This window comes from Mya arenaria, chromosome 9 (assembly GCF_026914265.1).
Source record: "Mya arenaria isolate MELC-2E11 chromosome 9, ASM2691426v1".
In the NCBI taxonomy this organism is placed as follows: domain Eukaryota; kingdom Metazoa; phylum Mollusca; class Bivalvia; order Myida; family Myidae; genus Mya; species Mya arenaria.
The window spans coordinates 37,358,461-37,385,589 of NC_069130.1; the positions used below are offsets into that span (position 1 = coordinate 37,358,461).

The 27,129-nt window shown below is 39.0% G+C and overlaps 1 protein-coding gene across 2 annotated transcripts; it reads right to left on the reverse strand.

The window, feature by feature from the left end:
* Positions 1-1,994: 1,994 nt before the first annotated feature.
* LOC128245681 (uncharacterized) lies at positions 1,995-25,882 on the reverse strand. Of its 2 annotated transcripts, none has more exons than XM_052963905.1 (5): positions 25,791-25,882; positions 15,370-15,612; positions 13,353-13,511; positions 7,874-7,931; positions 1,995-5,303 (listed from the first exon to the last, which is right to left on the reverse strand). In XM_052963905.1, the coding sequence occupies exons 2-5, from the start codon at positions 15,439-15,441 to the stop codon at positions 3,028-3,030; spliced, it is 2,565 nt and encodes an 854-aa protein (XP_052819865.1). In that variant the 5' UTR covers positions 15,442-15,612; positions 25,791-25,882; the 3' UTR covers positions 1,995-3,027. The 2 variants fall into 2 exon arrangements, with proteins under 2 accessions (XP_052819865.1, XP_052819867.1); XM_052963907.1 differs by lacking the exon at positions 25,791-25,882 and adding an exon at positions 20,164-20,239.
* Positions 25,883-27,129: the final 1,247 nt, after the last annotated feature.

Genomic DNA, 27,129 nt, shown 5'->3' on the forward strand with positions numbered 1-27,129 from the left:
CTAACTGATGTCGCAATGGGCGACGCCTTAACGATGACGATGCCTCACCGATGACGCTAGGGGGTCGACCTCACCGATGACGCTATGGGCGACACCTCACCGATGATGCAATGGACAATGCCTCACCGATGACGATACCTCACCGACAACGCAATGGGCGATACCTCACCGATGACGCAATGGGCGATACCTCACCGATGACACTACCTTAACGATGGGTGACACCTCATTGATGCCGCTATTGCGGCACCTAACCGATGAAAGCAATGGGTTATTTCTCACCGATGCCGCTTTGGACGGCACCCCACCGATGAACGCAATTAGTGACGCCTCACCGATGATGCAATGGTTGATACCTCAACGATATCACTATGGGCGCCACATCGACGATAAGGCAATGGGCGAAGCCGCACCGATGACTCTATGGACAACACCTCACCGATGATGCAATATGTGATACCTCAACGATGACGCTATGGACTACACTTCACCGATGACGCAATGGGTAACACCTCACCGATGACGCAATGGTTGATACCTCACCGATGACGCAATTGGTAACACCTCACCGATGACGCCATGGGTGACATCTCACTGATGACGACACCTAACCGATGACGTAATGGGCGACGCCTCAACGATGACGCTATGGGCGACACCTCACCGATGACGACATCTCACCATGACGCTATGGGCGACACCTCACCGATGATGCAATGGGCGATGCCTCACCGATTACGACACCTCATTGATGACGACGCCTCGACGATGACGCTTTGGGCGACTCCTCACCGATGACGATACCTCGACGGTGACCATATAGGCGACGCCTCACTGATGACGACACCTCGACGATGAAGCTATGGGCGACACCTCACCGATGACGATACCTCACCGATGACGCTATCGTGTTTTCAGAAATTAATATTTTCCATATATGCATTATCTAAGAAGTCGTGAAGGGTTTATCACTCAAAATGTATGCTGGATATACACGTGTATGTATTGGTTTTAAATACGAGTGTCACTTTAAATTTGTTTTCATTAAAAAGAAATCGGTAAATTGCTTTGTAGTGTTATGTTGATATTTTTTATTTATAAAATGGTCAAATTTAAAGAATAAAATGATGAAACTAAACTGTTTTATAATAAATGCTAACAATTGAAATGGAACAGTGTATAAGGTTCTTGAAGACCGTGAAGGCTGTGTCTGCAATTTGTGTGGTTTGACGCCTGGTCAATCGTACCAACTCGGCCATCTCCGGCAAGCTACGAGATAGACCTCGTAAATAGTAGTAAGGTGATAGATGTGTCCGCCTTCTGGTAGTGAAATGGTCTGGTAGTAGATGTGTCCGACATTCCCCAAAGTATTCATTCATATAAACGCAATCAGATGCATTTCGGAGCCTACTAGAATTTTCTCCCGTAAAGTGTGTATTTGTAGACAAAAGCATTTTTACTGACTTTTGCTTAAATAAGAAATACTTTGCCTTGCGTGATTATTTTGATATAACATACTTCTTATGCCCAAATCATGAGCGTGATGTATGATTTTTACGTATCTTACTTCAAGATCAAGTCAACATTTATTATCCAGCCTTAAATTTGACTTCTTAGTCATATAATATCATCATCATCATCATCATCATCATCATCATCCCACCACGACCACCACCAACACCACCATCACCCCCAACATTACCATCATCATCATCATCATCATCATCCCACCACAACCACCACCAACAATACCATCATCATCATCATCATAATCACCATCATCACTGACGTCTACATCGTTGTCATTATCATCATCATCATCATCGACGTCGTCGCCGTGTTTGTAGTCGTCATTGTCACCACCACCATCATCATCATTAACATCATCATCATCATCATCATTCTTATACTCATCGTTCTAACACATTTTCATCCTCATCATATTAAATACAAATCAAACAATATTTTCAACGTTTAATCATATCTTTTTCAATAATACTCCAATTGTGTGACATGTTAAATAATAGGCCATTGTATATTCTATTATTTAGGTAACTAAATGTGTTCATTGTTTGGGTATTTCCTTTGAAGCATTTGTCGATAATGCACCAGTCAATTATAACCACGCCCCTTCCCCAGGTCCGGAGAATAGCGGGGACTTTGACTTTCGTTCCAGCCAAGCCCGGGTACAATCCCCGTTCTGTGGGACGAATTGCTGGTAAGATCCCCGTTTAATGCCCTCGCACCCCAGGGACTCTAGGTAAGGCTCATTCATCGCTAGTTTTGGCGCGAAGACAAAATCACCGCATTCACCCGGCACTGCGGGGCCACCTGGAAGGTAAAAACACGTCCCATTTCCCCGGCTATCCCCGGTATACCCCCGGACCTGGGGGCCGTGGTTACAATTGACTGGTGCATAAATGATATCATAGTTTTGTAGATAGCATTATAATAATGTTAAATTTATGTAATAGATCATTAAAATACATAATTAAAATTAAAAAGTCAACGTGTTATTGGGATATTTCTCTAATACAGAATATAAAAACAGCCGAGCAAGAATGACATTGTGAATAAACAAATAGCTAAATATTCCCCATCAATTAATAATCCCTAAGCGAAGTAAGTACTTAACATTTATCAAATGATATCACATTAAACTAGGAAATTAATTGATTTATTAAGGGACTCTTTTTTAAAAAAGTCGATCAAATTTAATAAACCGACTATTGCACGTGTTGATTACGGACTTTTGTGCTATAATTAAATGAAAGTTTTCATCCCGTCCGACATATTTAACAACACCTGCCACAACGACATTGTTATGTAAAGTTAAATCTATTTTAGGATGCATGTAAATACACAACATAAATCAAATTATTTGAATACACAGAAAGTGGGTGATAGTAATTAGTTCGTATAAAAGTGACATATAACATAGATATAGAATGACACTTCCATTGATAGTTTCACTGTTTTTCATCAAATATGAATTCCCATAATCGATGCTAACATTTAACTTATTGTTCACATTTTGGTGAATCTGAAATGAAGCCGTCCACTCGTATCGTCAAACTTGAGAACCTTGAATGACGGCGAACTTTCCATATGTTCTCGGTTGTCTTTCATCTCACTGGCAGGTTTCACCGTGCATTTCTCCATGTCGCATGTAATGGTGTGTGGTATGTTCTTCATCGTCTCTATCAGACTCCGCACCGCCTTCGCTGTCATTGTCACATCAAATAGTGTAATATCGGTGATGGAGGCTGGAGGGAGGAGGTGGAGCTCACCTAGATCTGTAAACGCTATGTCAAGGCGTTGTAACTGAGGGAGACTTGGTAGTGTACCACCAAGTAACTGGACATTCTTAACGTCAGTTAACACAACATGTTGTAGTTTACTCCACCTTTGATTGTGTTTAAATAATATAAATATGTACATTTCAACATTCGATGATACACTAGATAAGTCACATGTTGTAATATGTGTTGGATCAACCTGCACACGTGTTCTATTGCCTCCCGATATACCCAGATGTTCCAGCCTGTGACACTGGGACAGGTCATACTGCCCATCACGGCACCTCAGTGTCACTGCTTTGAGTGAGTCGGAGGAGGATGTGATCACCTCCTGCAGCTCTTCCCCATTAATTTTATCATTGTATCCCCGGATGCCTAGTGACTGAATACGTTCCTTGTTTATCATCATCAGCTTTTTTAACACTACGACATCCTTGTTACTATGAATAGAGAAGTGTGCGAGATAGAGCGGTATGTCACCATAGTTGTTCGCCCTGGCTTCACGGTGTCCGGAGAGAATCAGGCTCTGAAGTAGTTCAGCCTCTTCACAGTAGATTGATGGTTGGTATTGTGGTCTAGAACTATTGATCCATGAAGACATTTGCACACCGAGCTCGGGCTTCATTCCACATATGAAAATAAATGTCTGAGAAACATCTCCCAAGATATTTTCCTTATTATCTTGTTCGTACTTGTTTGATAGCTGACTGTAGTCGTTTTCATTCAAACATAAATGAAGAGCCGCTAAAAACTCTTGAAGTGTTTTATGAAAGAATGAAAAGTGAGATGATCTCTTGATCAATGAGTTGGATTTCTTCTCGGTGAGTAAGCCTGATTTCAATGCAAATTCAACCTGCTCCCTGCTTAACAAAGCGTTGACTGTTGTGTTGCTGAAAACAACAGACGAATCTCTGCACTCTGAATACAAAGTTGTGTATGCTAACTTTGCCAGCGCAAGGTAAACCATGGGATTTCGCATGAAGCATTCATGTTCCTTTAATACGGATGGCAGTTCAATTTTCGGAATTTTATGATTTCTTTGCATATAACTAAGTCTACATGATAGCATGTTTATCACGCCAGCATAAATGTCACACTTTGAATCGGTTAACGATTTGCCCTCGAACCACAGGCACACGAGCTGGGTGATACTGATAGGTGCTGACAATAATCCTATAAGACCCTTCGCTGACACCATGTTCATGAAAGCTTCTGGTGTCCGTTCATCCTCATTTCCCTCATTAAGGATGGTGAGGATATTTTCCACGAGTTGCCTTGTGTCTGCAGCTCCTTCTATTTCAAGATATTTGTCGATCTTTGAATCCTGCACTCTGAACTGTGACAGTCGCCAGGGACGCGTTGTCGTGAGGAGTGTGGCCTTGTTGGCCGAATTTCGGAAAGGGATGACTTTTTCCTCAGATGTACAGGTACAGTTTACGTTTTCTGGATGGGTCCATTCGTCGAGGCCGTCAGCTATGATTAAACTTGTTTCACTTTCCAGCACCGTCTGCAATAGCCGGAAGCCATCATCGGCATCCTTCTCGTGGTAGATTTTACGTATAAGTTGATCCTTGATCATTTGTGCTAGATCACACGTTTTACCTGAATCTCGTAGGGTGACACGAAACAAAAATGCAAACTCTTTGAAGAATTCTGGGTCGGCATAGCTTGTTTTAATACCGACGTTTTCCTCCGCTGGTAAATACTGGTGAGTCCATTCCAGGGCACACATTACGGAGAATGTGGACTTCCCGTTGCCCGGTTCACCAACAAGAAAAACATTTCTGAGCAACTGACGTTTTTCTAGGAAAACATCCGAAAATTTTGCAACATCTTTACCGCTTTCTTCCTTATCAATTTTGCCGATTTTTCTATGATCTTTCTCCACAATTTTCGGTAACACGTAGAATTTGTTGAGTTTGGCGTTCTTATCTCCAAGAATGGGAGATATCGGCATGTCGGCCAACGTGGTTCGGTAATGGTTTGTCAAACGTAGTCGCAGTCCTGTAGTAATGGAAAAATATAACAATCAAAACATTAAAGTTAAGAACATATACGTATGCATTATCACAAGTCACTTGGTGAGAAAACAGGAATCAGTTTTGTGATAAGACGCTTGGTACAATAGATAAAAATCAGCAATAACACAAGACGCTTGACGCAGACGAGAATTAAAATCAACAGACGCTTGTTTAAGAAGATTAGAAGCAGAATTATCAAAAGACGTCTGTTGCAAAAAATTAAGTAGCAGCCTTTAACAAGAGGCCCGGGACAAAAGATAAGAAGCAGCATTATCACAAGACGCTTGTTGCAGAAGATAAGTAGCAGCCTTTACCAAGACGTTTAGTTTAGAAGATAAGTAACAGCATTATTACAAGACACTTGGTACAGAAGATAAGAGGCAGAATTATTACAAGACGCTTGTTACAGAAGATAAGAAGCAGCATTATCACAAGACGCTTGTTGCCGAAGATAAGAAGTAGCATTATCACAAGACGCTTGTTACAGACAATAAAAAGCAGCATTGTCACAAGACGCTCAGTTCAGAAGATAAGAAGTAGCATTATCTCAAGACGCTCAGTACAGAAGATAAGTAGCAGCATTATCATAAGACGATTAGAAGCAGCATTATAAGTATTTATCACGTGTTTCCGGTACGGATAGAAAAGTCCGACCCGGGGGCACGCGCGTAAGCTGGTAACGAGGCTTGCCGAGTCACCGGCCACGCAACGTGCCCGTTGGTCGGATTTTCCGATCCGGACCGGAAAAACATGATATTTTTTCTTGCATACCTAAAATTATCAAATTGTGGTAAAATTGACATAGAAAACGCACTTATGTCCATTTTACCAAAAGCGCGTGCGACATCGTTTACTGACGTCATAAAGCGCAATTATTTAAAATCACTATTGACGTCAAATAGTTACTCTGAAAATCGCGTTTTAAATGATTTTTTATTTTCAATTTTAATTAAATTCTTGAATACTTATATATTTGATTGCGCTTTATTGAAATGGTAAAATATACTTTCATAAACCATAAAATAAAATAAATAAAAAGTGACGCGTGGATGCGCGTTACTCGTCTGACATAGGGGGTGTAAGACGGCGATTTCCAGCACAGGTGACATAACCGGAAACACACGTCCGGTATGCAAAAATATCATAAGACGCTTGGTACAGTAGATAAGAAGCAGCAATATCACAAGACGCTTGGTAAGAAGAAAGGCAGCAATAGTGTAATGGTTGTATAAGTTAAAAGTTGTATGAGTTCTTATAATATCTGTCAGTTAAAAGTTGTATGAGATCTTATAATATCTGTCATGTGTTCCGTTCCGGATAGAAAAAAAACCCCGACCCGATGCACCTGCGTTGCCAGGTAACGAGGCTTGCCGAATTACCGGCTGCGCAGCGTGCCCGAGGGTAGGATATTTTTTATCTGGAACCGAGAAACCGACACCTATGATAGATATATTTTCTAGCATACCTTGAATTACAATATTTGGTGAAAAAATACATGGAAAAGCGCATGTTTGTACATTTTACCAAAAAGGGCGTGCGATGATGTTTACTCACGTCATGACGCGCAGTAAGTTTTATTCACTGCATACGTCAAGAAGTTTCTGAGTCTTTGAAGGGTTATTTTGTTTTGTTTTGAAGGTATATTTTAGTAAAGTTAATATTTATGGCACTCATCTATTGAAATCTCATAATTATAGTTACATAACGTGTAACGTGTATAATAAAAGAAATAGAAAGTATTACGTCACAGCGCGTGACTCATCTGGCATGGGAGGGGTGCCAGATGGAATTTTCTTGCATACCGGACGTGTGTTTCCGGTCATGTGACCAGTGCTGGAAAAACCCGTCTTACACCCCCCATGCAAGAGGAGTCACGCGCAACAACGCGCCACTTCTTATTTCTTTTATTGTATGGTTTATGAAAAGTACATTATGCCATTTCGATAAGGCGCCAAATATATAAGTATGCAAAACTTTGGATTAAAATTGACAATAAATAATAGCAAAAAGCGATTTTAGCGTCAATAGTGATTTAAAATTACTGCGCTTTATGGCGTCAGTAAACAACGTCGCACGCGCTTTTTGGTGAAATGCACAAAAGTGCGTTTTCTACGTCAATTTATCCACAAATTGATAATTTTAGATATGCATTTTTTTTTTATCAAGCATGTGTTTCCGGTCCGGATCGGAAATTCTGACCCTCGGGCACGCTGCGTGGCCGGTAACTCGGAAAGCTTCGTTACCAGCTTACGCGCGTGCCCTCGGGTCGGATTTTTCTATCCGTACCAGAAACACATGATAGATACTTATATTCCAGCACAGCTGACAACACCGGACATGCCTATCCGGTGTGCTAGAAATGCAGAGTTTCAACACTATCTTATCTTTCTTAACAAGTTAGTGGGCGGAAACCATGTTTTCTTTCTTAGAAACAGTGATCAACACCCTACTTCTCATCACAGCCCCAAGCTAGCTCTTTACATAAGCCACCCTACACACAGTTTCAATTCATCCATATCCATATACATCAATTTGATCAAAAGCATCTCTTACCTTCCTTCAATATCTCCCCTTCGTTCTCAGCACTGAGCTTGAAACCGTCTGTTTGCAGCTGTCAACAAAACAGATCAAGACATTAAGCATCCCATAATTCAAAGGCTATTTAAAAAAATAATATAAAGACAAAATTTTAACGGAAAACAGTTTTACTACATTAGAAAGTGTATGTACAATGTCATAGAGGTGACATGTGTAAATAAAACGATTTTTTATCTCGTGATCACGACTAAATTACTCGTTCCCACGACTTGCATGTTGTTGCCACGACTTAGTAATTTCGAGGCCACCACTTAGTGTGTTTAAGACGTGGGAGGGTTCAGACCAGTTGACGATTTGTGTCACGGGTCTGTCATGGGTCGTGACCCATTGGTACGCAACCTTGGTTTGGCCTCGCTTCTAATAAGGTCAAATAGGGACTCCTACCTACACTTAAGTCCGGTGATCTAATTAGGTGCAAGGTCAAATAGGGACTCCCACCTACACTTAAGTCCGGTGATCTAATTAGGTGCAAGGACAAATAGGGACTCCCACCCACACTTAAGTCCGGTGATCTAATTAGGTGCAAGGTCAAATAGGGCTCCCACCGACACTTAAGTCCGGTGATCTAATTAGGTGCAAGGTCAAATAGGGACTCCCACCTACACTTAAGTCCGGTGATCTAATTAGGTGCAAGGTCAAATAGGGACTCCCACCTACACTTAAGTCCGGTGAGCTAATTAGGTGCAAGGTCAAATAGGGACTCCCACCTACACTTAAGTCCGGTGATGTAATTAGGGGCAAGGTCAAATAGGGACCCAACCTAATCTTAAGTCCGGTGATCTAATTGGGTGCAAGGTCAAATAGGGACCCAACCTAATCTTAAGTCCGGTGATCTAATTAGGTGCAAGGTCAAATAGGGACTCTCACCTACACTTAAGTCCGGTGATCTAATCAGGTGCAAGGTCAAATAGGGACCACCAACTGCACTAAAGTCTGCTGATCTAATTAAGTGCAAGGTCAAATAGGGACCCCACCTACACTTAAGTCCGGTGATCTAATTAAATGCAAGGTCAAATAGGGGCCCCCACCTACACTTATGTCAGGTGATCTAATTAGGTGCAATGTCAAATAGGGACCCCTAACTACACTTAAGCCCGGTGATCTAATTAGGTGCAATGTCAAATAGGTACCCCTAACTACACTAAAGCCCGGTGATCTAATTAGGTGCAATGTCAAATAGGTACCCCTAACTACACTAAAGCCCGGTGATCTAATTAGGTGCAATGTCAAATAGGTACCCCTAACTACACTAAAGCCCGGTGATCTAATTAGGTGCAATGTCAAATAGGTACCCCTAACTACACTAAAGCCCGGTGATCTAATTAGGTGCAATGTCAAATAGGTACCCCTAACTACACTAAAGCCCGGTGATCTAATTAGGTGCAATGTCAAATAGGTACCCCTAACTACACTAAAGTCCGGTGATCTAATTAGGTGCAATGTCAAATAGGTACCCCTAACTACACTAAAGCCCGGTGATCTAATTAGGTGCAATGTCAAATAGGTACCCCTAACTACACTAAAGCCCGGTGATCTAATTAGGTGCAATGTCAAATAGGTACCCCTAACTACACTAAAGCCCGGTGATCTAATTAGGTGCAATGTCAAATAGGTACCCCTAACTACACTTAAGCCCGGTGATCTAATTAGGTGCAAGGTCAAATAGGTACCCCTAACTACACTAAAGCCCGGTGATCTATTTAGGTGCAATGTCAAATAGGTACCCCTAACTACACTAAAGTCCGGTGATCTAATTAGGTGCAATGTCAAATAGGTACCCCTAACTACACTTAAGTCCGGTGATCTATTTAGGTGCAATGTCAAATAGGTACCCCTAACTACACTTAAGTCCGGTGATCTATTTAGGTGCAATGTCAAATAGGTACCCCTAACTACACTAAAGTCCGGTGATCTAATTAGGTGCAATGTCAAATAGGTACCCCTAACTACACTCAAGTCCGGTGATCTAATAAGGTGCTAGGTCAAACCAAGTTATTCTAAATTGTATTCAAGTTATTCACACATGATCCGCACAAAAGGTAGTCCACTCCATATAAATCCCAATAACTCCTCTTACACAAGAGTACACAAATATTTTTGCACGAGCATCGAATCTAATACTTGAAAGTACACGTGCAATCATACCTTTAATTAGCTTTTTCACGGCGTGTTGAGCCTCAGGTCGGTATGCTAGTACAGTTATGTTCTCTAGGATATAAGTTCATTCCTGTTGAAGCACTTCTACGGCTTTTTGAGCTTAGGCTATGCTAGTTCAATTGTGTCCCCTAACATGATAAGTCATACCTGGGTGCGCACATGCGCAGAAGTTGGCAGTCAAGTTTAAAAGTCGTCTGCGAAGTTTCACCGTACATTACAAACGTATCCTAGTTTTTTCAATATACTCATGCCTGAACTACACACAAAAAAAGTGCACACGTTATAATTAAAAAGTGCTCTTCCAACAAGTTAATATGTATTTCTACACACGTCGACCAAATCATATACAAACATAAGGGCCCTGAAGGCCCTGTATCGCTCACCTGATTCAATTCAGGTGTGAAATAAGTGTTTTCAGGGCGAGGGCAATTGTGACAGGGGTTTAGATCCTTCCTAGTGACCAAGTTTTTATTAATACCACGGATGATTTTTTTAATATCACGGATGACCCAGTTGCAAACCTTACTTTGCTGTAATAAGTACATTCTGACCAGGTTTCATATAGATAAAGTAGAAAGTATTGCCTCAACAGTGTTTAAACAACGTTTTCTATGATTTGCCTTCGTGACCTTGTTTTTGAACTCAGATTACCCAGTTTCAAACTTGACATAGATTTCATAAACACAAACATTCTGGCATAGTTTCATGGTGATCAAAGACAAAATGTAACCTCTACAGAGTTTACAAAGTTTTTCTATGATTTGACCTAGTTGCCTGGTTTTTGACCTCTTATTACCAAGTTTCAAACTCTACCTAAAGATCATCAAGAATAACATGTTGATCAAGTTCCATGAACATAAGGTCATAAATGTGGCTTCTAGAGTGCTTACAAGCTTTTCCTTTGACTTGTCCAGGTGACCTAGTTTTTGACCGCACATTTAAACTTGAATTAAAGATTATTAATATAAACATTTTGACCAACTTTCATGAAGATACAGTTATAAATGTGATCTCTAGAGTGTTAACAAGCTTTTCCTTTAATTTGACCAGGTGACCTAGTTTTTAACCCCAGATGACCCAATATCGAACTCGTGCAAGATTTTATTGAGGGTAACATTCTGACCAAGTTTCATTAAGATTGTGCCCAAATTGTGACCTCTAGAGTGTTAACAGTCAAATTGTTGATGACGGACGACGACGACGGACAACTACGACAGACGACGGACACAGGGCGATCACAATTGCTCACCTTGAGCACGAACCTTGAGCACTTCGTGCTCAGGTGAGCTAAAAAGTAAACTTCCATTCATACGTTTTCTCATTTCTGTTCTGTGGCATGTTGTGCCTTGCATCGGTATGCTAGTTCAGCTGTGTCATCTATCATGTAAAGACATACCTGTTTAATTTGTTTCACGGGGTATTGTGCCTCGAGTCCACTCGGTATTGTGCCTTGGGTCGGAATACTAGTTTAGCTTTGTCATCTATTTTGTAAAGCCATATCTGTATAATCTGTTCCACGGCGTACAACACGCCGGTTTGCTACTTCAGTTTGGGTCGCTATCATGTAAATTCTTACCTTTTTAAGCTTTTTCACAGCGTGTTGTGCCTCGGATCGGTAGGCTGGTTCAGTTGTATCATCTATCATGTAAAGTCATAACTGTTTAATCTGTTCCACGGTGTGTTGTGTCTTGAGTTTGTATGCTTGTTCAGCTGTTTCATCTATCATGTTAAGGCATACCTGTTTAATATTTTTACTTTGGTATTGTGCCTAGGGTCGGAATACTAGTTCAGTTTTGTCATCTATTTTGTAAAGCCATAGCTGTTTTAACTGTTCCACGGCGTGTCGTGCCTAGGGCCGGTAAGCTAGTTCAGTTGTAGCATCTATCATGTAAAGTCATACCTGTTCAATCTGTTCCACGGCGTGTCGTGCTTAGGGCCGGTAAGCTAGTTCAGTTGTAGCATCTATCGTGTAAAGTCATACCTGTTCAATCTGTTCCACGACGTGTCGTGCCTAGGGCCGGTATGCTAGTTCAGTTGTGTCATCTATCATGTAAGGTCATACCTGTTCAATCTGTTCCACGGCGTGTTGTGCCTTGGGCCGGTAAGCTAGTTCAGTTGTGTCATCTATCATGTAAAGTCATACCTGTTCAATCTGTTCCACGACGTGTCGTGCCTAGGGCCGGTATGCTAGTTCAGTTGTGTCATCTATCATGTAAGGTCATACCTGTTCAATCTGTTCCACGGCGTGTTGTGCCTTGGGCCGGTAAGCTAGTTCAGTTGTGTCATCTATCATGTAAGGTCATACTTGTTTAATCTGTTCCACGGAGTGTGGTGCTATGGGCCGGTATGCTAGTTCAGTTGTATCATCTATCATGTAAAGTCATACCTGTTTAATCTGTTCCTTGGCGTGTTGTGCCTTGGGCCGGTATGCTAGTTCAGTTGTATCATCTATCATGTAAAGTCATACCTGTTTAATCTGTTCCACGTGTTGTGCCTTGGGCCGGTATGCTAGTTCAGTTGTGTCATCTAACATGTAAGGTCATACCTGTTTAATCTGTTCCACGGCGTGTTTTTCCTTGGGCCGGTATGCTAGTTCAGTTGTATCATCTATCATGTAAAGTCATACCTGTTCAATCTGTTCCACGGCGTGTTGTGGCCTTGGGCCGGTATGCCAGTTCAGTTGTGTCATCTATCATGTAAGGTCATACCTGTTCCACAGCGTGTCGTGCCTAAGGCCGGTATGCTAGTTCAGTTGTGTCATCTACCATGTAAGGTCATACCTGTTTAATCTGTTCCACGGCGTGTTGTTCCTTGGGCCGGTATGCTAGTTCAGTTGTGTCATCTATCATGTAAGGTCATACCTGTTCAATCTGTTCCACGGCGTGTTGTGCCTTGGGCCGGTAAGCTAGTTCAGTTGTGTCATCTATCATGTAAGGTCATACTTGTTTAATCTGTTCCACGAAGTGTGGTGCTATGGGCTGGTATGCTAGTTCAGTTGTTTCATCTATCATGTAAAGTCATACCTGTTTAATCTGTTCCATGGCGTGTTGTGCCTTGGGCTGGTATGCCAGTTCAGTTGAGTCATCTTTCATGTAAAGTCATACCTGTTTAATCTGTTCCACGACGTGTTGTGCCTAAGGTTGATATGCTAGTTCAGTTGTGTCCGCTATCAGAAATTCCTGTTTAAACTGTTCGAAGGCGTGATATGCCTTTGGTCGGTACGCTAGTTCATTTGTGTCATCTATCATTTAACTCTTAACTGCATTTTAATTAGTACCTTCTTAAGCTGTTCAACGGCGTATTGTGCCTCAGGTTGGTTTGCTAGTTCAGTCTTATCCTCCAGCAGGGTGCGGAGCTTGAACAGGTAGTCCACTAGATCCTTGTCTTTGACCCTCTGGTCATGGGAGTGGCGTACGCGTCGACCAATGTCTCGGACCTTAAATGTCATGTTTAAAATAAGTATTGTCTAACATAGCTTGTAGTTGTGGTGAACATAGCCCAAATGGAAATGCATTCAATATAAAGAAATGTGTACATGCACGTTAAGACTCCTTGGTTGATGTCATAAGAGTCGCGAATGTACAAAATTATCAATTTGATAGTGTATTTGTAATGGTTGCCATGGTTTTAAATTATATACAGGGGAACTTCAAATAAATACTAAACATATCTGCATTAATAATGAACATTCTTTAAAGTGGCACTCTCACAAACTGAAAGTTCAGACAACAGTTTTATATTTTGTCTGGGAATGAGCCAATGTTTGCGTTAATGTCTGGAAACCAGTGACATAATGATAATATAGTGAGATGTTGTATGGAAAAAAGCGTTAGTAATGGTTTAAGAACAAGAGCTGTCACAGAGACAGCGCGCTCGACTATTCCGCCGCTTTTCAATGTAAGGATTGAAAAGTTTTGGCGAAACATGCATGGATCACTGTTAGATTAGATTTCAATGCAATACATGGTGTGCTGAGATATAAACATAAATGTAGTTTCATGCAAAATATTTGCACAGAGTTTCTAAGTCTAATAATAAAGGGTAATATTTGCAAAATACAGTTATCTAACTTGGTTATTCAAGTAAGTTGGGTGGTTGAATACCATTGTATAAAGTCTCAATGCAATACATCAAATAGTTGCTGAGATATTATCCTATGTGTGCTAACATGCAAGACCTTAACCAGAATTTCTAAGTCGCATAATAAAGGGGCAAAAATTATATATTATAAAAGATAGAGTTATCTTACTTGATTAAATAGATGGGAGCCTGTGTGTAAAGTTTCAATGCAATACATGATGTATTCGCTGAGGTATTGACTTTAAAGTGGTTACATGCAAAACCTTAACCAGAATTTTTATGTCGAATAAAAAAGGGGCCATTATTTTAATTTAATGCAAACTGGAGTTATCTTACTTGGTTATTTAAGTAGATGGTTAAGTACCATTGTATAAAGTCTCAATGCAATCCATCAAGTACTTAGTAATTGCTGAGATATTAAACTATGTGTGCTTACATGTAAAACCTTAACCAGAATTTCTAAGTCAAATAATAAAGGCCCATAATTTGCATTAAATTAAAAAAAGTGTTATCTGGGAATACATATCTAATGTTTCAATGCAATACATGATATATTTGCTGAGATATTGACTTAAATGTGGCTACATGCAAAACCTTAACCAGAATTTCTAAGTCGAATAATAAAGGGCAATTATTTTGCGTTAAATGCAAACTAGAGTTATCTAACTTGGTTAATTTAGTAGGTTGGATGGTTGAGTAACATTGTATCAAGTATCAATGCAATACCTCAAGTAATTGCTGAGATATTAACCTATGTGTGCTTACACGAAAAACCTTTTCCAGAATTTCTAAGTCGAATAATAAAGGCCTATTATTTGCATTATATTCAAATAATTGTTATCTAACTTCATAAATTTAGTATGTGAGATAGTTGGGAATACATATTTAAAGTTTCAATGCATTAACTGATGTATTTACTGAGATAATGACTTAAAGGTGCTTACATGTATGCAAAACCTTAACCAAGGTGTGACGCCAACGCCGACACCACCACCGACGCCAGGGTGAGTAGTATAGCTCTCCTTATTCTTTGGCAGTTCTTAAGTGAGTTATCTTATATGACTGAATTAGATGCATTGATTTGCAAAATCAGCTGAATAAAAAAGAGATAAAAATAATATTATAATAAAAGTCAAAACTGTCAATCTGTGATGGCAGCTTTAAAAAGTCATCGGAATCGTATAATATGATCATAGTATGATTCATATGTTTACCTCTGTCAATAAATTTGGCTGTGTTGCAACGTTAAACGACAGCTTGGTTTGGAAATCCTTGCAATTCATCATGACGCTGATCACTCCGTTGAAGTCACTGTCGTTGATGGAGGACACGGTCTTGTAGCCATCAGGGGGCAGGAAACACTTGCCGATCTCCCAGTGGCTCGTACACCATTTGTCGGCATTCGTATTCTTCCATGATAAGAGGCCATTGTTTTGCCCTTAGATTGCATTCAATACCTGGTAAAAGAAACAAGTCACTGAGTATAACTTACATTACTAAAGTCACCTTCGGATTCTTAAACAATTTGAAATTACTAGCATTTATAAATAAGAGCTGGACTCTCACAAATTTACTGTTTTGGCAACTTAGTTATTATTGTCTTTGAATGAGCCACTTTTTTGGCGTAAATATCTGCAAATAAGCCATATAAGACTGTTGACAAAAGATCAGATCGCAGATTTTCATATTTCCATTGAAAATTGATGTTTTATGGCTAAAAGAGTTCCTAACAGTTTAAGAAAAACGCATAAAACATAATTTTAACTAGACTATGAAAATTTGCAATCTAATTTTTGTCAGCAGTCTTATATCACTGGTTTCTATTCATTTTCGTATAAATTGGCTCGTTCCAAGACAAAACAATAAAAAATTGCCCTCTATTTGCTTATTACATTACATGAACCAAGTTTTAATACTTCATTATACAGGGCAAAGATCCAGTTAAGAGATTGGTATATTCACTGCTATAGCAGCCAAATGTATCATAGGTGGCCGTGCTATAAAAAGCAGCGTTTATAATCATTGGATATAATTTTTGCTGTTATAATAGGACCCTACTCAAGTTTCAGAGTTATTTTATTTAAAGCAAAACAGTAAGTTGGCCATTTTGTTGTTGTTGTTGTTGATCAATCTTAATGCCTTGTTGTACTTTTGTAGAGGGTCATGCAATGAAGCTCCCTGTACTGTTTCAGTAAATTTGGCGTGGTAGTTTCAGAGGAGATGTTTTTAAGCAAAACAGGAAGTTGGCCAGATTGTTGTTGTTGTTGTTGATCAATCTTAATGCCTTGTTGTACTTTTGTAGAGGGTCATGCAATGAAGCTCCCTGTACTGTTTCTTTAAATTTGGCTTGGTAGTTTCAGAGGAGATGTTTTTAAGCAAAACAGGAAGTTGGCCAGATTGTTGTTGTTGTTGATCAATCGTGACCCCTTGTTGTATTTTTGTAGAGGGCCACTCAAGAAAACTTCCTGTAAAGTTTCATTGAATTTGGTCTGGTGGTTTTAGAGGAGATGTTTTTTTTTTAAAGCAAAACAGGAAGTTGACCATTTTGTTGTTGTTGTTGTTGATCAATCGTGACCCCTTGTTGTATTTTTGTAGAGGGTTTCCCAAGGAAGCTTTCTGTAAAGTTTTATTGAATTTTGAGTGGAAGTTTCAGAGGAGATGATTTTTTTAAAGCAAACAGGAAGTCAGCTATTTTGTTGTTGTTGCTGTTGTTGTTGTTGTTGATCAATCGTGACCCGTTGTTGTATTTTTGTAGAGGGTCACCCAAGAAAACTTCCTGTAAATTTCATTGAATTTGGATTGGTAGTTTTAGATATTTGTTTAAAAGCAAAACAGGAAGTTGGCCATTTTGTTGTTGTTGTTGTTATTGATCAATCATGACCCCTTGTTGTATATTGATAGAGGGTCAACCAAGAAAGCTTTCTGTAAAGTTTCATTGAATTTGGAGTGATAGTTTCAGAGGTGATGTTTTTAAAGCAAACAGGAAGTCGGCCATTTTGTTGTTGTTAATCAATCGTGACCCTTGTTGACTTGTTGTAATTTTGTAGAGGGACACCCAAAGAAAGCTTCCTGTGAAGTTTCATTGAATTTGGACTGGTAGTTTCAGAGATGTGTTTTAAGCAATTGTTGACGGACTGACTGACTGACGGACGACGAACAAAGACCGATCACAATACCTCACCTTGAGCACTTCGTGCTCTGGTGAGCTAAAAAAGACGAAGCCAGGGGCGGCTCCATGATTCGACGTTGTATGGGGCGTAACTTAGGGGCGTACCCTTTTTCTTGCAACCCTCCCTCAGAAACGAAATGCATCTGGCTCCTCCAAGTTTTATTTTGATTTTTTCGTCCGAAATGGTGCTTTTTGGGCGTATTTTATTACTTTTCATCTCCTATCAGGGGTCGACACTAACCATTTTTCCAAGGGATCCCGAAGGGACACCAACATTTGAAATCAGGCGTCCCTTCCTGAAATTAGGAGTCCCTTCCACTTTTTACATTTTTTTCATTGTTGAGCCTGTTTTAATATTAAATTCAACATCCTTTTACTTTTCAATTTGTAATGCAAGTATACACAACCATATTATACATGTTTTCAGCAGCATGTAAAGACAGGTTAGTAGCACTGAATGGCAGTGAGGTATATTTTGGTCTCTAAGTTGGAAGATTGGGTTCAAAAGCGGGAGAATGTCTAAGTCCCTTTTGTTTTCAGTCAAAAACAGAGATGGATACAATGTAAACAAAAACTTGATTTTGTTACTATTTTTAGATTTTTGGAAAATACGCATAAAATACATCATGGTCCAGCGTCTTGTCAAATGTCGGTGCTTTTCATAAAGAAACTGTAGGAATATAACCTCTGGCTTGTGAAAACTCCAATCAATATTTAGTAGAACTGTTCAATCAGACTGCCCAACAGTCGTAGTGCATACTGGAAGAGCAGACGACCAAAAATTGTGTATACATGTTAATTTTCGCGCCAAAAAGTCATAAAATTTTATAAATTGATTGAATTAATGAATAAAATCCTGCAAACTTTATTTCTATTATGTTTTATCAAAGCATAAAACATATGTCTTTAAAATTAACAAAGAATATTGATAAGGTGAATGCCAATTAACAAAGAATGCTGAATGTAGGATGCTGTTCTTTTGTGTCGTAAATGTTACTGTAAATACTCAATACTCGTATCATATTATATAAAAAGGTATCACCAGAGTTGGCATCTTTTTGGGCGGTTCTGACACATAAGCAAAACAATTCCACACAAGTATTTTACCGATAATAATTCTCTGTCAGCTCTGACCTTGTTTAAAATGTAAACAACAAAACGGAAGCGTTAACCTGCATGCGCCTTGTGAAATGACCTGTTTATTTATAGATTCATGACGTAACTATAGTCAAATAGTCAGCTATACTTTCGCTTTGATGAGTCCGATAATGATAATTAATAATATCGTTTTGACATTGTGCTGTCAAGAAATTTAGGGGAGCCCGAATTTAGGTAATAAATTAATTAAATGCTACTTATTTATTGATATTTAGTGTTTATCAGTCAAAAATTTAAGTGTCCCGACGGAATACCGGACTTCGAAGTTCAGGTGTTCCTCCTGAAAAATTGGTGGTGTAATTTAAATTCTGCCAAAGTTTAAAAACATTCATAGAATCATAATATTAATTAATGTGAATTTGTAAGCAAACGGACGAATCTTAAAAACATCTTGGTGAGAAACAGCGCGGAATAGATAATTAATTAATAAATAACTAGTAATGCAGAAAAAGGAAATGAGTTGACTAAAAGATCATGGAATTACTTCCGAATAGTTACTTCCCTTCTTACGTCAAATCCTGTTGACCTCGGGCCCTTCATACCCATTTTTCACACAACGGCCCAGCAACGCCGTATATTAACCTCTTTAATACAAATATGGGTTTTTTCTTATTTTATAAGTTTTAAGTATTTTTTTAAGTTACCTGCAATCCACAGGTGTCTGACTCATTGTTTGTGTCTAAAATGTTGATTAATATCATGCGTTTGTCAATTTGTGATATTTCGTAATGGAATTATATCATCTATACACAGAAACATTAAATCACTGTACTAGTGATTTGTGTGTAGTGCTATTTACACGGGAACATATTGAAGACTGGAATTTGCTGTACAGTTTCCGACTACAGAAAAAGACGAGAATGGATCATTGACTTTGGCTTGTTTGTCTGAAGACAATATAGTTATTTTAACATATCGTATACCATTTGGAAGGGAATTGGCTCCTCTTTTCATGGCAACTTTTTAAAAATGGTTTATCTCTATGCTGATTAATCGATTTGAAAACAAAAACAACCCTAAACTCAATCGTAATATCTGGTAAGTTTGAGGTACATACCTTATTTCTTTTGTGTAAATCATATAATAATATAGGCATTAAATATCTTCAGATGTGTTCTAACAATACTAACCCAAAAATGATATTAATCGACAGTTTAGACACAAACAATGAGCCAGACGCCTGTGCTGCAATCTACTTCACAGGGGCAGGTTGCGTTGTTTTGACACACCACGCCCCCCCCCCCCCCCCGTTTTTTTTTAGTAAGAATATGATGTGGTAACTGTAACTTGTGATAACTGGCAATTTTTTTTTTCTATTATCTTTGTAAAGGGTGACGACCACAGTGACTAGGAGGGAATGTGCTGAATTTTGACCTCTACAAAATTTAGTGCCATTTTACCTTAAATAACCTAAAATATATTTTTTTTTTCTTCAGATTCATCAATGGGGTCACTCGTACCAACTATCTACCATAAAAAACTACGAATTACGGCACTTTTACAAAGTCAGAAACTCTCGATTTGTCTAAATAGAGTAAAGTGAAACAACTCCAATTTCATCGAAATGTGACAGCTAAGAAAAACATGCCTACTAAAGCACCCAAACGAAGAGTTGCAACAAAAACATGCAGCCAACATGCAGATAAACCTTCAATCTTTCAATTGCAACCACTATTCTCACCTGAACATGCATCTAGTTGGAGAAATTTGATAAAGTTTCTGAAAATATCCCAAAAAAATCTCAACACAGACTTGCGTTGTATTGAAAATAAACCAGTCTAATTTTTTTTAATATTGTATTTAATAATACAATCAACCTTACTAATATTTCATCAATTACCTTTCATTGTTAACGAACAAAACAGCCTTTACTCGCGAGATAATGTGTAAATTAAAAAAAAAAACACATGCAAGTTTGGTTACATTACACTATTACTTCTTCCTCGAATTCGGCTACCACGATGTACTCTATTTACACAATTCGAGACCTTGCACCTTATTTGATCACCGGACTTTAGTGTATGTGGGGTCCCTATTTGACCTTCAACCTTATTAGATCACCGGACTTTAGTGTAGGTGGTGGGTCCCTATTTGACCTTGCACCTTATTAGATCACCGGACTTGAGTGTAAGTGGTGGGTCCCTATTTGACCTTGCACCTTATTAGATCACCGGACTTTAGTGTAGGTGGTGGGTCCCTATTTGACAATGTACTTAATTAGATCACCGGACTTTAGTGTAGGTAAGGTCCCCATTTAACCATGTACCTAATTAGATCACCGGACTTTAGTGTAGGTAAGGTCCCTATTTGACCATGTACCTTATTAGATCACCGGACTTTAGTGTAGGTGGGGTCCCTATTTGACCATGTACCTTATTAGATCACCGGACTTTAGTGTAGGTAAGGTCCCTATTTGACCATGTACCTTATTAGATCACCGGACTTTAGTGTAGGTGGGGTCCCTATTTGACCATGTACCTAATTAGATCACCGGACTTTAGTGTAGGTGGGGTCCCTATTTGACCATGTACCTTATTAGATCACCGGACTTTAGTGTAGGTAAGGTCCCTATTTGACCATGTACCTTATTAGATCACCGGACTTTAGTGTAGGTGGGGTCCCTATTTGACCTTGCACCTAATTAGATCACCGGACTTTAGTGTAGGTGGGGTCCCTATTTGACCATGTACCTAATTAGATCACCGGACTTTAGTGTAGGTGGGGGTCCCTATTTGACCTTGCACCTAATTAGATCACCGGACTTTAGTGTAGGTAAGGTCCCTATTTGACCATGTACCTTATTAGATCACCGGACTTTAGTGTAGGTGGGGTCCCTATTTGACCATGTACCTAATTAGATCACCGGACTTTAGTGTAGGTAAGGTCCCTATTTGACCATGTACCTTATTAGATCACCGGACTTTAGTGTAGGTGGGGTCCCTATTTGACCATGTACCTAATTAGATCACCGGACTTTAGTGTAGGTGGGGTCCCTATTTGACCATGTACCTTATTAGATCACCGGACTTTAGTGTAGGTAAGGTCCCTATTTGACCATGTACCTTATTAGATCACCGGACTTTAGTGTAGGTGGGGTCCCTATTTGACCATGTACCTAATTATATCACCGGACTTTAGGGTAGGTAAGGTCCCTATTTGACCTTGCACCTAATTAGATCACCAGACTTTAGTGTAGGTGGGGTCCCTATTTGACCTTGCACCTAATTAGATCACCGGACTTTAGTGTAGGTAAGGTCCCTATTTGACCATGTACCTTATTAGATCACCGGACTTTAGTGTAGGTGGGGTCCCTATTTGACCATGTACCTTATTAGATCACCGGACTTTAGTGTAGGTAAGGTCCCTATTTGACCTTGCACCTTATTAGATCACCGGACTTTAGTGTAGGTGGGGTCCCTATTTGACCATGTACCTTATTAGATCACCGGACTTTAGTGTAGGTAAGGTCCCTATTTGACCTTGCCCCTAATTAGATCACCGGACTTTAGTGTAGGTGGGGTCCCTATTTGACCATGTACCTTATTAGATCACCGGACTTTAGTGTAGGTGGGGTCCCTATTTGACCATGTACCTTATTAGATCACCGGACTTTAGTGAAGGTAAGGTCCCTATTTGACCTTGAACCTAATTAGATCACCGGACTTTAGTGTAGGTGGGGTCCCTATTTGACCATGGACCTTATTAGATCACCGGACTTTAGTGTAGGTAAGGTCCCTATTTGACCATGTACCTTATTAGATCACCGGACTTTAGTGTAGGTGGGGTCCCTATTTGACCATGTACCTTATTAGATCGCCGGACTTTAGTGTAGGTAAGGTCCCTATTTGACCAAGTACCTTATTAGATCACCGGACTTTAGTGTAGGTGGGGGTCCCTATTTGACCAAGTACCTTATTAGATCGCCGGACTTTAGTGTAGGTAAGGTCCCTATTTGACCATGTACCTTATTAGATCACCGGACTTTAGTGTAGGTAAGGTCCCTATTTGACCATGTACCTTATTAGATCACCGGACTTTAGTGTAGGTAAGGTCCCTATTTGACCATGTACCTTATTAGATCACCGGACTTTAGTGTAGGTAAGGTCCCTATTTGACCATGTACCTTATTAGATCACCGGACTTTAGTGTAGGTAAGGTCCCTATTTGACCATGTACCTTATTAGATCACCGGACTTTAGTGAAGGTAAGGTCCCTATTTGACCATGTACCTTATTAGATCACCGGATTTTAGTGTAGGTAAGGTCCCTATTTGACCATGTACCTTATTAGATCACCGGACTTTAGTGTAGGTAAGGTCCCTATTTGACCATGTACCTTATTAGATCACCGGATTTTAGTGTAGGTGGGGTCCCTATTTGACCATGTACCTTATTAGATCACCGGACTTTAGTGTAGGTGGGGTCCCTATTTGACCATGCACCTTATTAGATCACCGGACTTTAGTGAAGGTAAGGTCCCTATTTGACCATGTACCTTATTAGATCACCGGACTTTAGTGAAGGTAAGGTCCCTATTTGACCATGTACCTAATTAGATCACCGGACTTTAGTGTAGGTAAGGTCCCTATTTGACCATGTACCTTATTAGATCACCGGACTTTAGTGTAGGTGGGGTCCCTATTTGACCATGTACCTTATTAGATCACCGGACTTTAGTGAAGGTAAGGTCCCTATTTGACCATGTACCTAATTAGATCACCGGACTTTAGTGTAGGCGGGGTCCCTATTTGACCATGTACCTTATTAGATCACCGGACTTTAGTGTAGGTAAGGTCCCTATTTGACCTTGTACCTTATTAGATCACCGGACTTTAGTGTAGGTGGGGTCCCTATTTGACCATGTACCTTATTAGATCACCGGACTTTAGTGTAGGTAAGGTCCCTATTTGACCATGTACCTTATTAGATCACCGGACTTTAGTGTAGGTGGGTCCATATTTGACCATGTACCTTATTAGATCACCGGACTTTAGTGTAGGTGGTGAGATTATTAAGTAAGTCAACAACATGCAAGTTGTGGGAACGAGTAAGTAAGTCGTGATCACGAGATAAAAAAAATTCACACATGTCACCTCTATGACAACGTACATAAAACAGTCTAATGCAGTAAAACTGTTTTCCGTTAAAACTTTTTTATATTATTTTTATAAAATATCCTTTGAATTATGTGATGCTTAATGTCTTGATCTGTTTTGTTGACAGCTGCAAACAGACGGTTTCAAGCTCAGTGCTGAGAACGAAGGGGAGATGTTGAAGAAAGGTAAGAGACGCTTTCGACCAAATTAACGTATATGAATATGGATGAAACTGTGTTGGGTGGCTAGCTTGGGGCTGCTTATGAGAGGTAGGGTGTGGGTCACAGTTTCTCACAGTTATTATATTGTTTACCAGAATAAACAATTTAATGTGATGCAGTCGCATCTAGCTTTTTATTTTGGTAAATCCATACTAACAAGCCTTAGACCAGCTAAGTATTCGAGAATTTTGTCTACTGGTCCAGGCCCTATAACAGCTAATTGCTTATTTTAATGTACTGCAGATTTTAAAAATACTGGCATCCCAAAATATAATTTCGAATGCTAATTCGTTTCCCAATATAAAAAATATGCGAAACGTTCTGATCTTTTTTGCTGATAAAACATCAAGCTGTCGCCCTGTATATTAAATCGTTGCTGATCCAAGTGAGTGGTAACACACTTGATTGTCAACCCAGGTGTTGCAGGTTCGATTTTCATGCAGGCCTATGTGTAGCTACGCCACTGCTCTGTATATTAAATCGCATTCTCATTCATCAGAGGTTCGATCGTAATAAATCTAATCTATGGTACGCATAACAATATCACTCTGGTGAACGAGAATAATTAAATTGATGCTGATCCGTGGTCTAGTGATAACACACTTGACTGGCACTCCAGGGGTAGGAGGTTCGACTCCCATGCAGGCCGTTTGCAGCCTATAGTATCAGGTATCACCAGATAAGGTAAATGAAATTATAAAACTATGTTTCATTCACTATTTTTTAGTACAATTGTAGATTGCATTGTTATAACACATCACCATTTATTGTATCATTTATAATTATCCTTCTTACCTGATATATTTGTTTTGATGTATAAAATTTACATCAAGTTCTGTTCTATATGTTCTGATTATCATGTGTCATGTCTCTTCATAACGGAGGAAATAAAAAATCTTTCTCTCTACTTTTTGACATGACATGAAAATTATTTATACGATTGTGTTAGAAAAAGGACGTAGCGTGTTATATGTATGTAGTTTAGTTTCTGCAAATTAAAAGACCGTTTTATCTAAAAACGTCCATAACACCATAACGTTAATGTGTGTTTGAAAGCAAACCTAAAATCTAAAAAACATATTGGTGGGAAACGGAGGGGAATAGATATTTAATTTATAAATAATAACACACAAAATGGAAATGTGTTGACTAAAAGACAATGGATTACTTCAGCTACTACAAAATGTTACAAACATTCATAACTCTTACAATATTTAAGTTGGAATTATATAACCTGTCAAAAAGCACTATGGTCCTGTGAAAACTTCCGTAAAGAACGAAGTTGTTAACTTTAATAATTGTTAAAATTAATAAAACAAATTTTGAAAAAAAGGTTCTGAAGATAAGATTTTCAAACATATCCATTGAGACCTGGGAGTAGGATTATATGTTATAGGCTTCAGACTTAATATTATAGTGAAAAGCAGCCCTACTCAGACTGTCATGTTTTATTTTGAACCAATATGGAGTGCAGATAGCAGGTCAGCTAAGCAACATTTACTTGATATTATTTTAAAATCGGGCAGATTTTTTTGTCATTTTTTCCATAAATTCAAATAGTGGAAAGTAGCTCCGCCCCTGCATGACATTTTTAGGAACCAACATGGAGTGAGTAAGTCTTAAACAGGGTCACCTAAGGAACATTTCTATAAATCATTTTGAAATCGGCCCAGCTGTTTCTAAAAAAGAAGATTTTCCCTTTTTCATTTCGGTTGCCATGTCAACTAGAGTTCTGCATGGAGCCACTCCAGAAATATTTAAGAGGACGGACAATCACCCTATAACAATAGCTCTCAGTGAGCATTTTTGCGATCAGGTGATCTTATAAAGTCTACTCACGCTTTTTGTTAACCGAGTTGAAGTACAACGCCGGGAATGCCACAAAACATACTATATTTAAATGTTATTGTAAACAATTAATGGTTAGGGTACAATATCATATTTATTAAGCCTTTCATCTCATTTAAAATCGATGAATAAAAGAAAACTTACTCTTTTTAAATGATATTCCAAATATTTCGAGTTCTAGTCTAGGGCTCAGCCCGCCGTGTTTGAAGCCCAACATTTGCCAAGTATATAAACTTATTTCAATATTTTACCTGTTACTCATTATGACAGTATTGCACGACAATCACCCAAATAATAAATATTTAAATAAGCTTTTGATCAAGTAATAAAACAGTTATTTCATGGTGTTTTGGTAAAAGTTAAAACTGTTGTCCTTGGTGTCAGGAATGATGTTCCCAATTCTCAAACATGAGTGTATGCATACATGTAAAAAACAAAATAACAATAAAGCAGAAAACGAAGACACAAGACACGAAAGAAAATATCTTACCCACATTTTTGCCTGTGGTCCGAATGAAAAATGAATGGGATAAATTTCTGATAAAGCGAATGAGCAAACGTTATCAGAACATTTTTATCTCGTACCAGACACCAATTTGTTCAAAGATAATAGATATATGAATGCTGATCTAAAACAAGTATAGATTACGTGTTTCGGTTTTATTGTGTGTCGTCCATATCTTTTAGTCACAAGTATGATATTAAAATCAGGACAGTGAGGGTCTCGGATCAAAAACTGAGTTACAATTTAGATAGTCATTGTCCTATTCATTTCTGTTTGTGTTTTAGATTTTGGTTAAAGCCATCCATAAATGACGTTTACAGGAGTTTATACTATTATGTTCTCCTTACTTACCTTGACGTTTTCATTTGTTTCCAAGTACATTTAAAAATAACCTGACTGTTAGGAATACAAACTCGTTCAGAAGTAATGAGCAACATAAGCTTGCAGTTAAATTGAAAATAGTACTCGTCAACAGTGGCGGGTCTACCGGGGGGCACGGGCCCTATGTGCCGTACATAGGGCCCGTGCCCCCCCCCCCCCAGCGGGCCGGCAATGTTTATGGGGGCACATCTTTATTGGTTTAACTGTACAAATAAGTTGTTTTGTCACAATTTAAATTTTATATAAGCATTTGAGCAAATCATCGAGTATATTATAGTATACGAAACGAAAAAGTGTTTTGAAAAATGACATCGGGGCCCGAACATTCGATAAAAAAAAATCGGCGCCGGCTGCAGTTATACGCGTAAGTTAACTGTTTTCAGAATATATCATATACCAGATATATAAGTTGTTTTAAACGGTTACATGTGTACATAACATGCTCGTCATTTATTTATTTAATAATTTATAACAATGACATCCGAAGTACCTACAGTCTCGTTGATTGCAATCAATATACTGTAGTGTAGGTTTATATAGCACTAATTTTAAAGCATAAATATGTGTGTCTGAGATGGACCAGTGGTTAACGCCTTA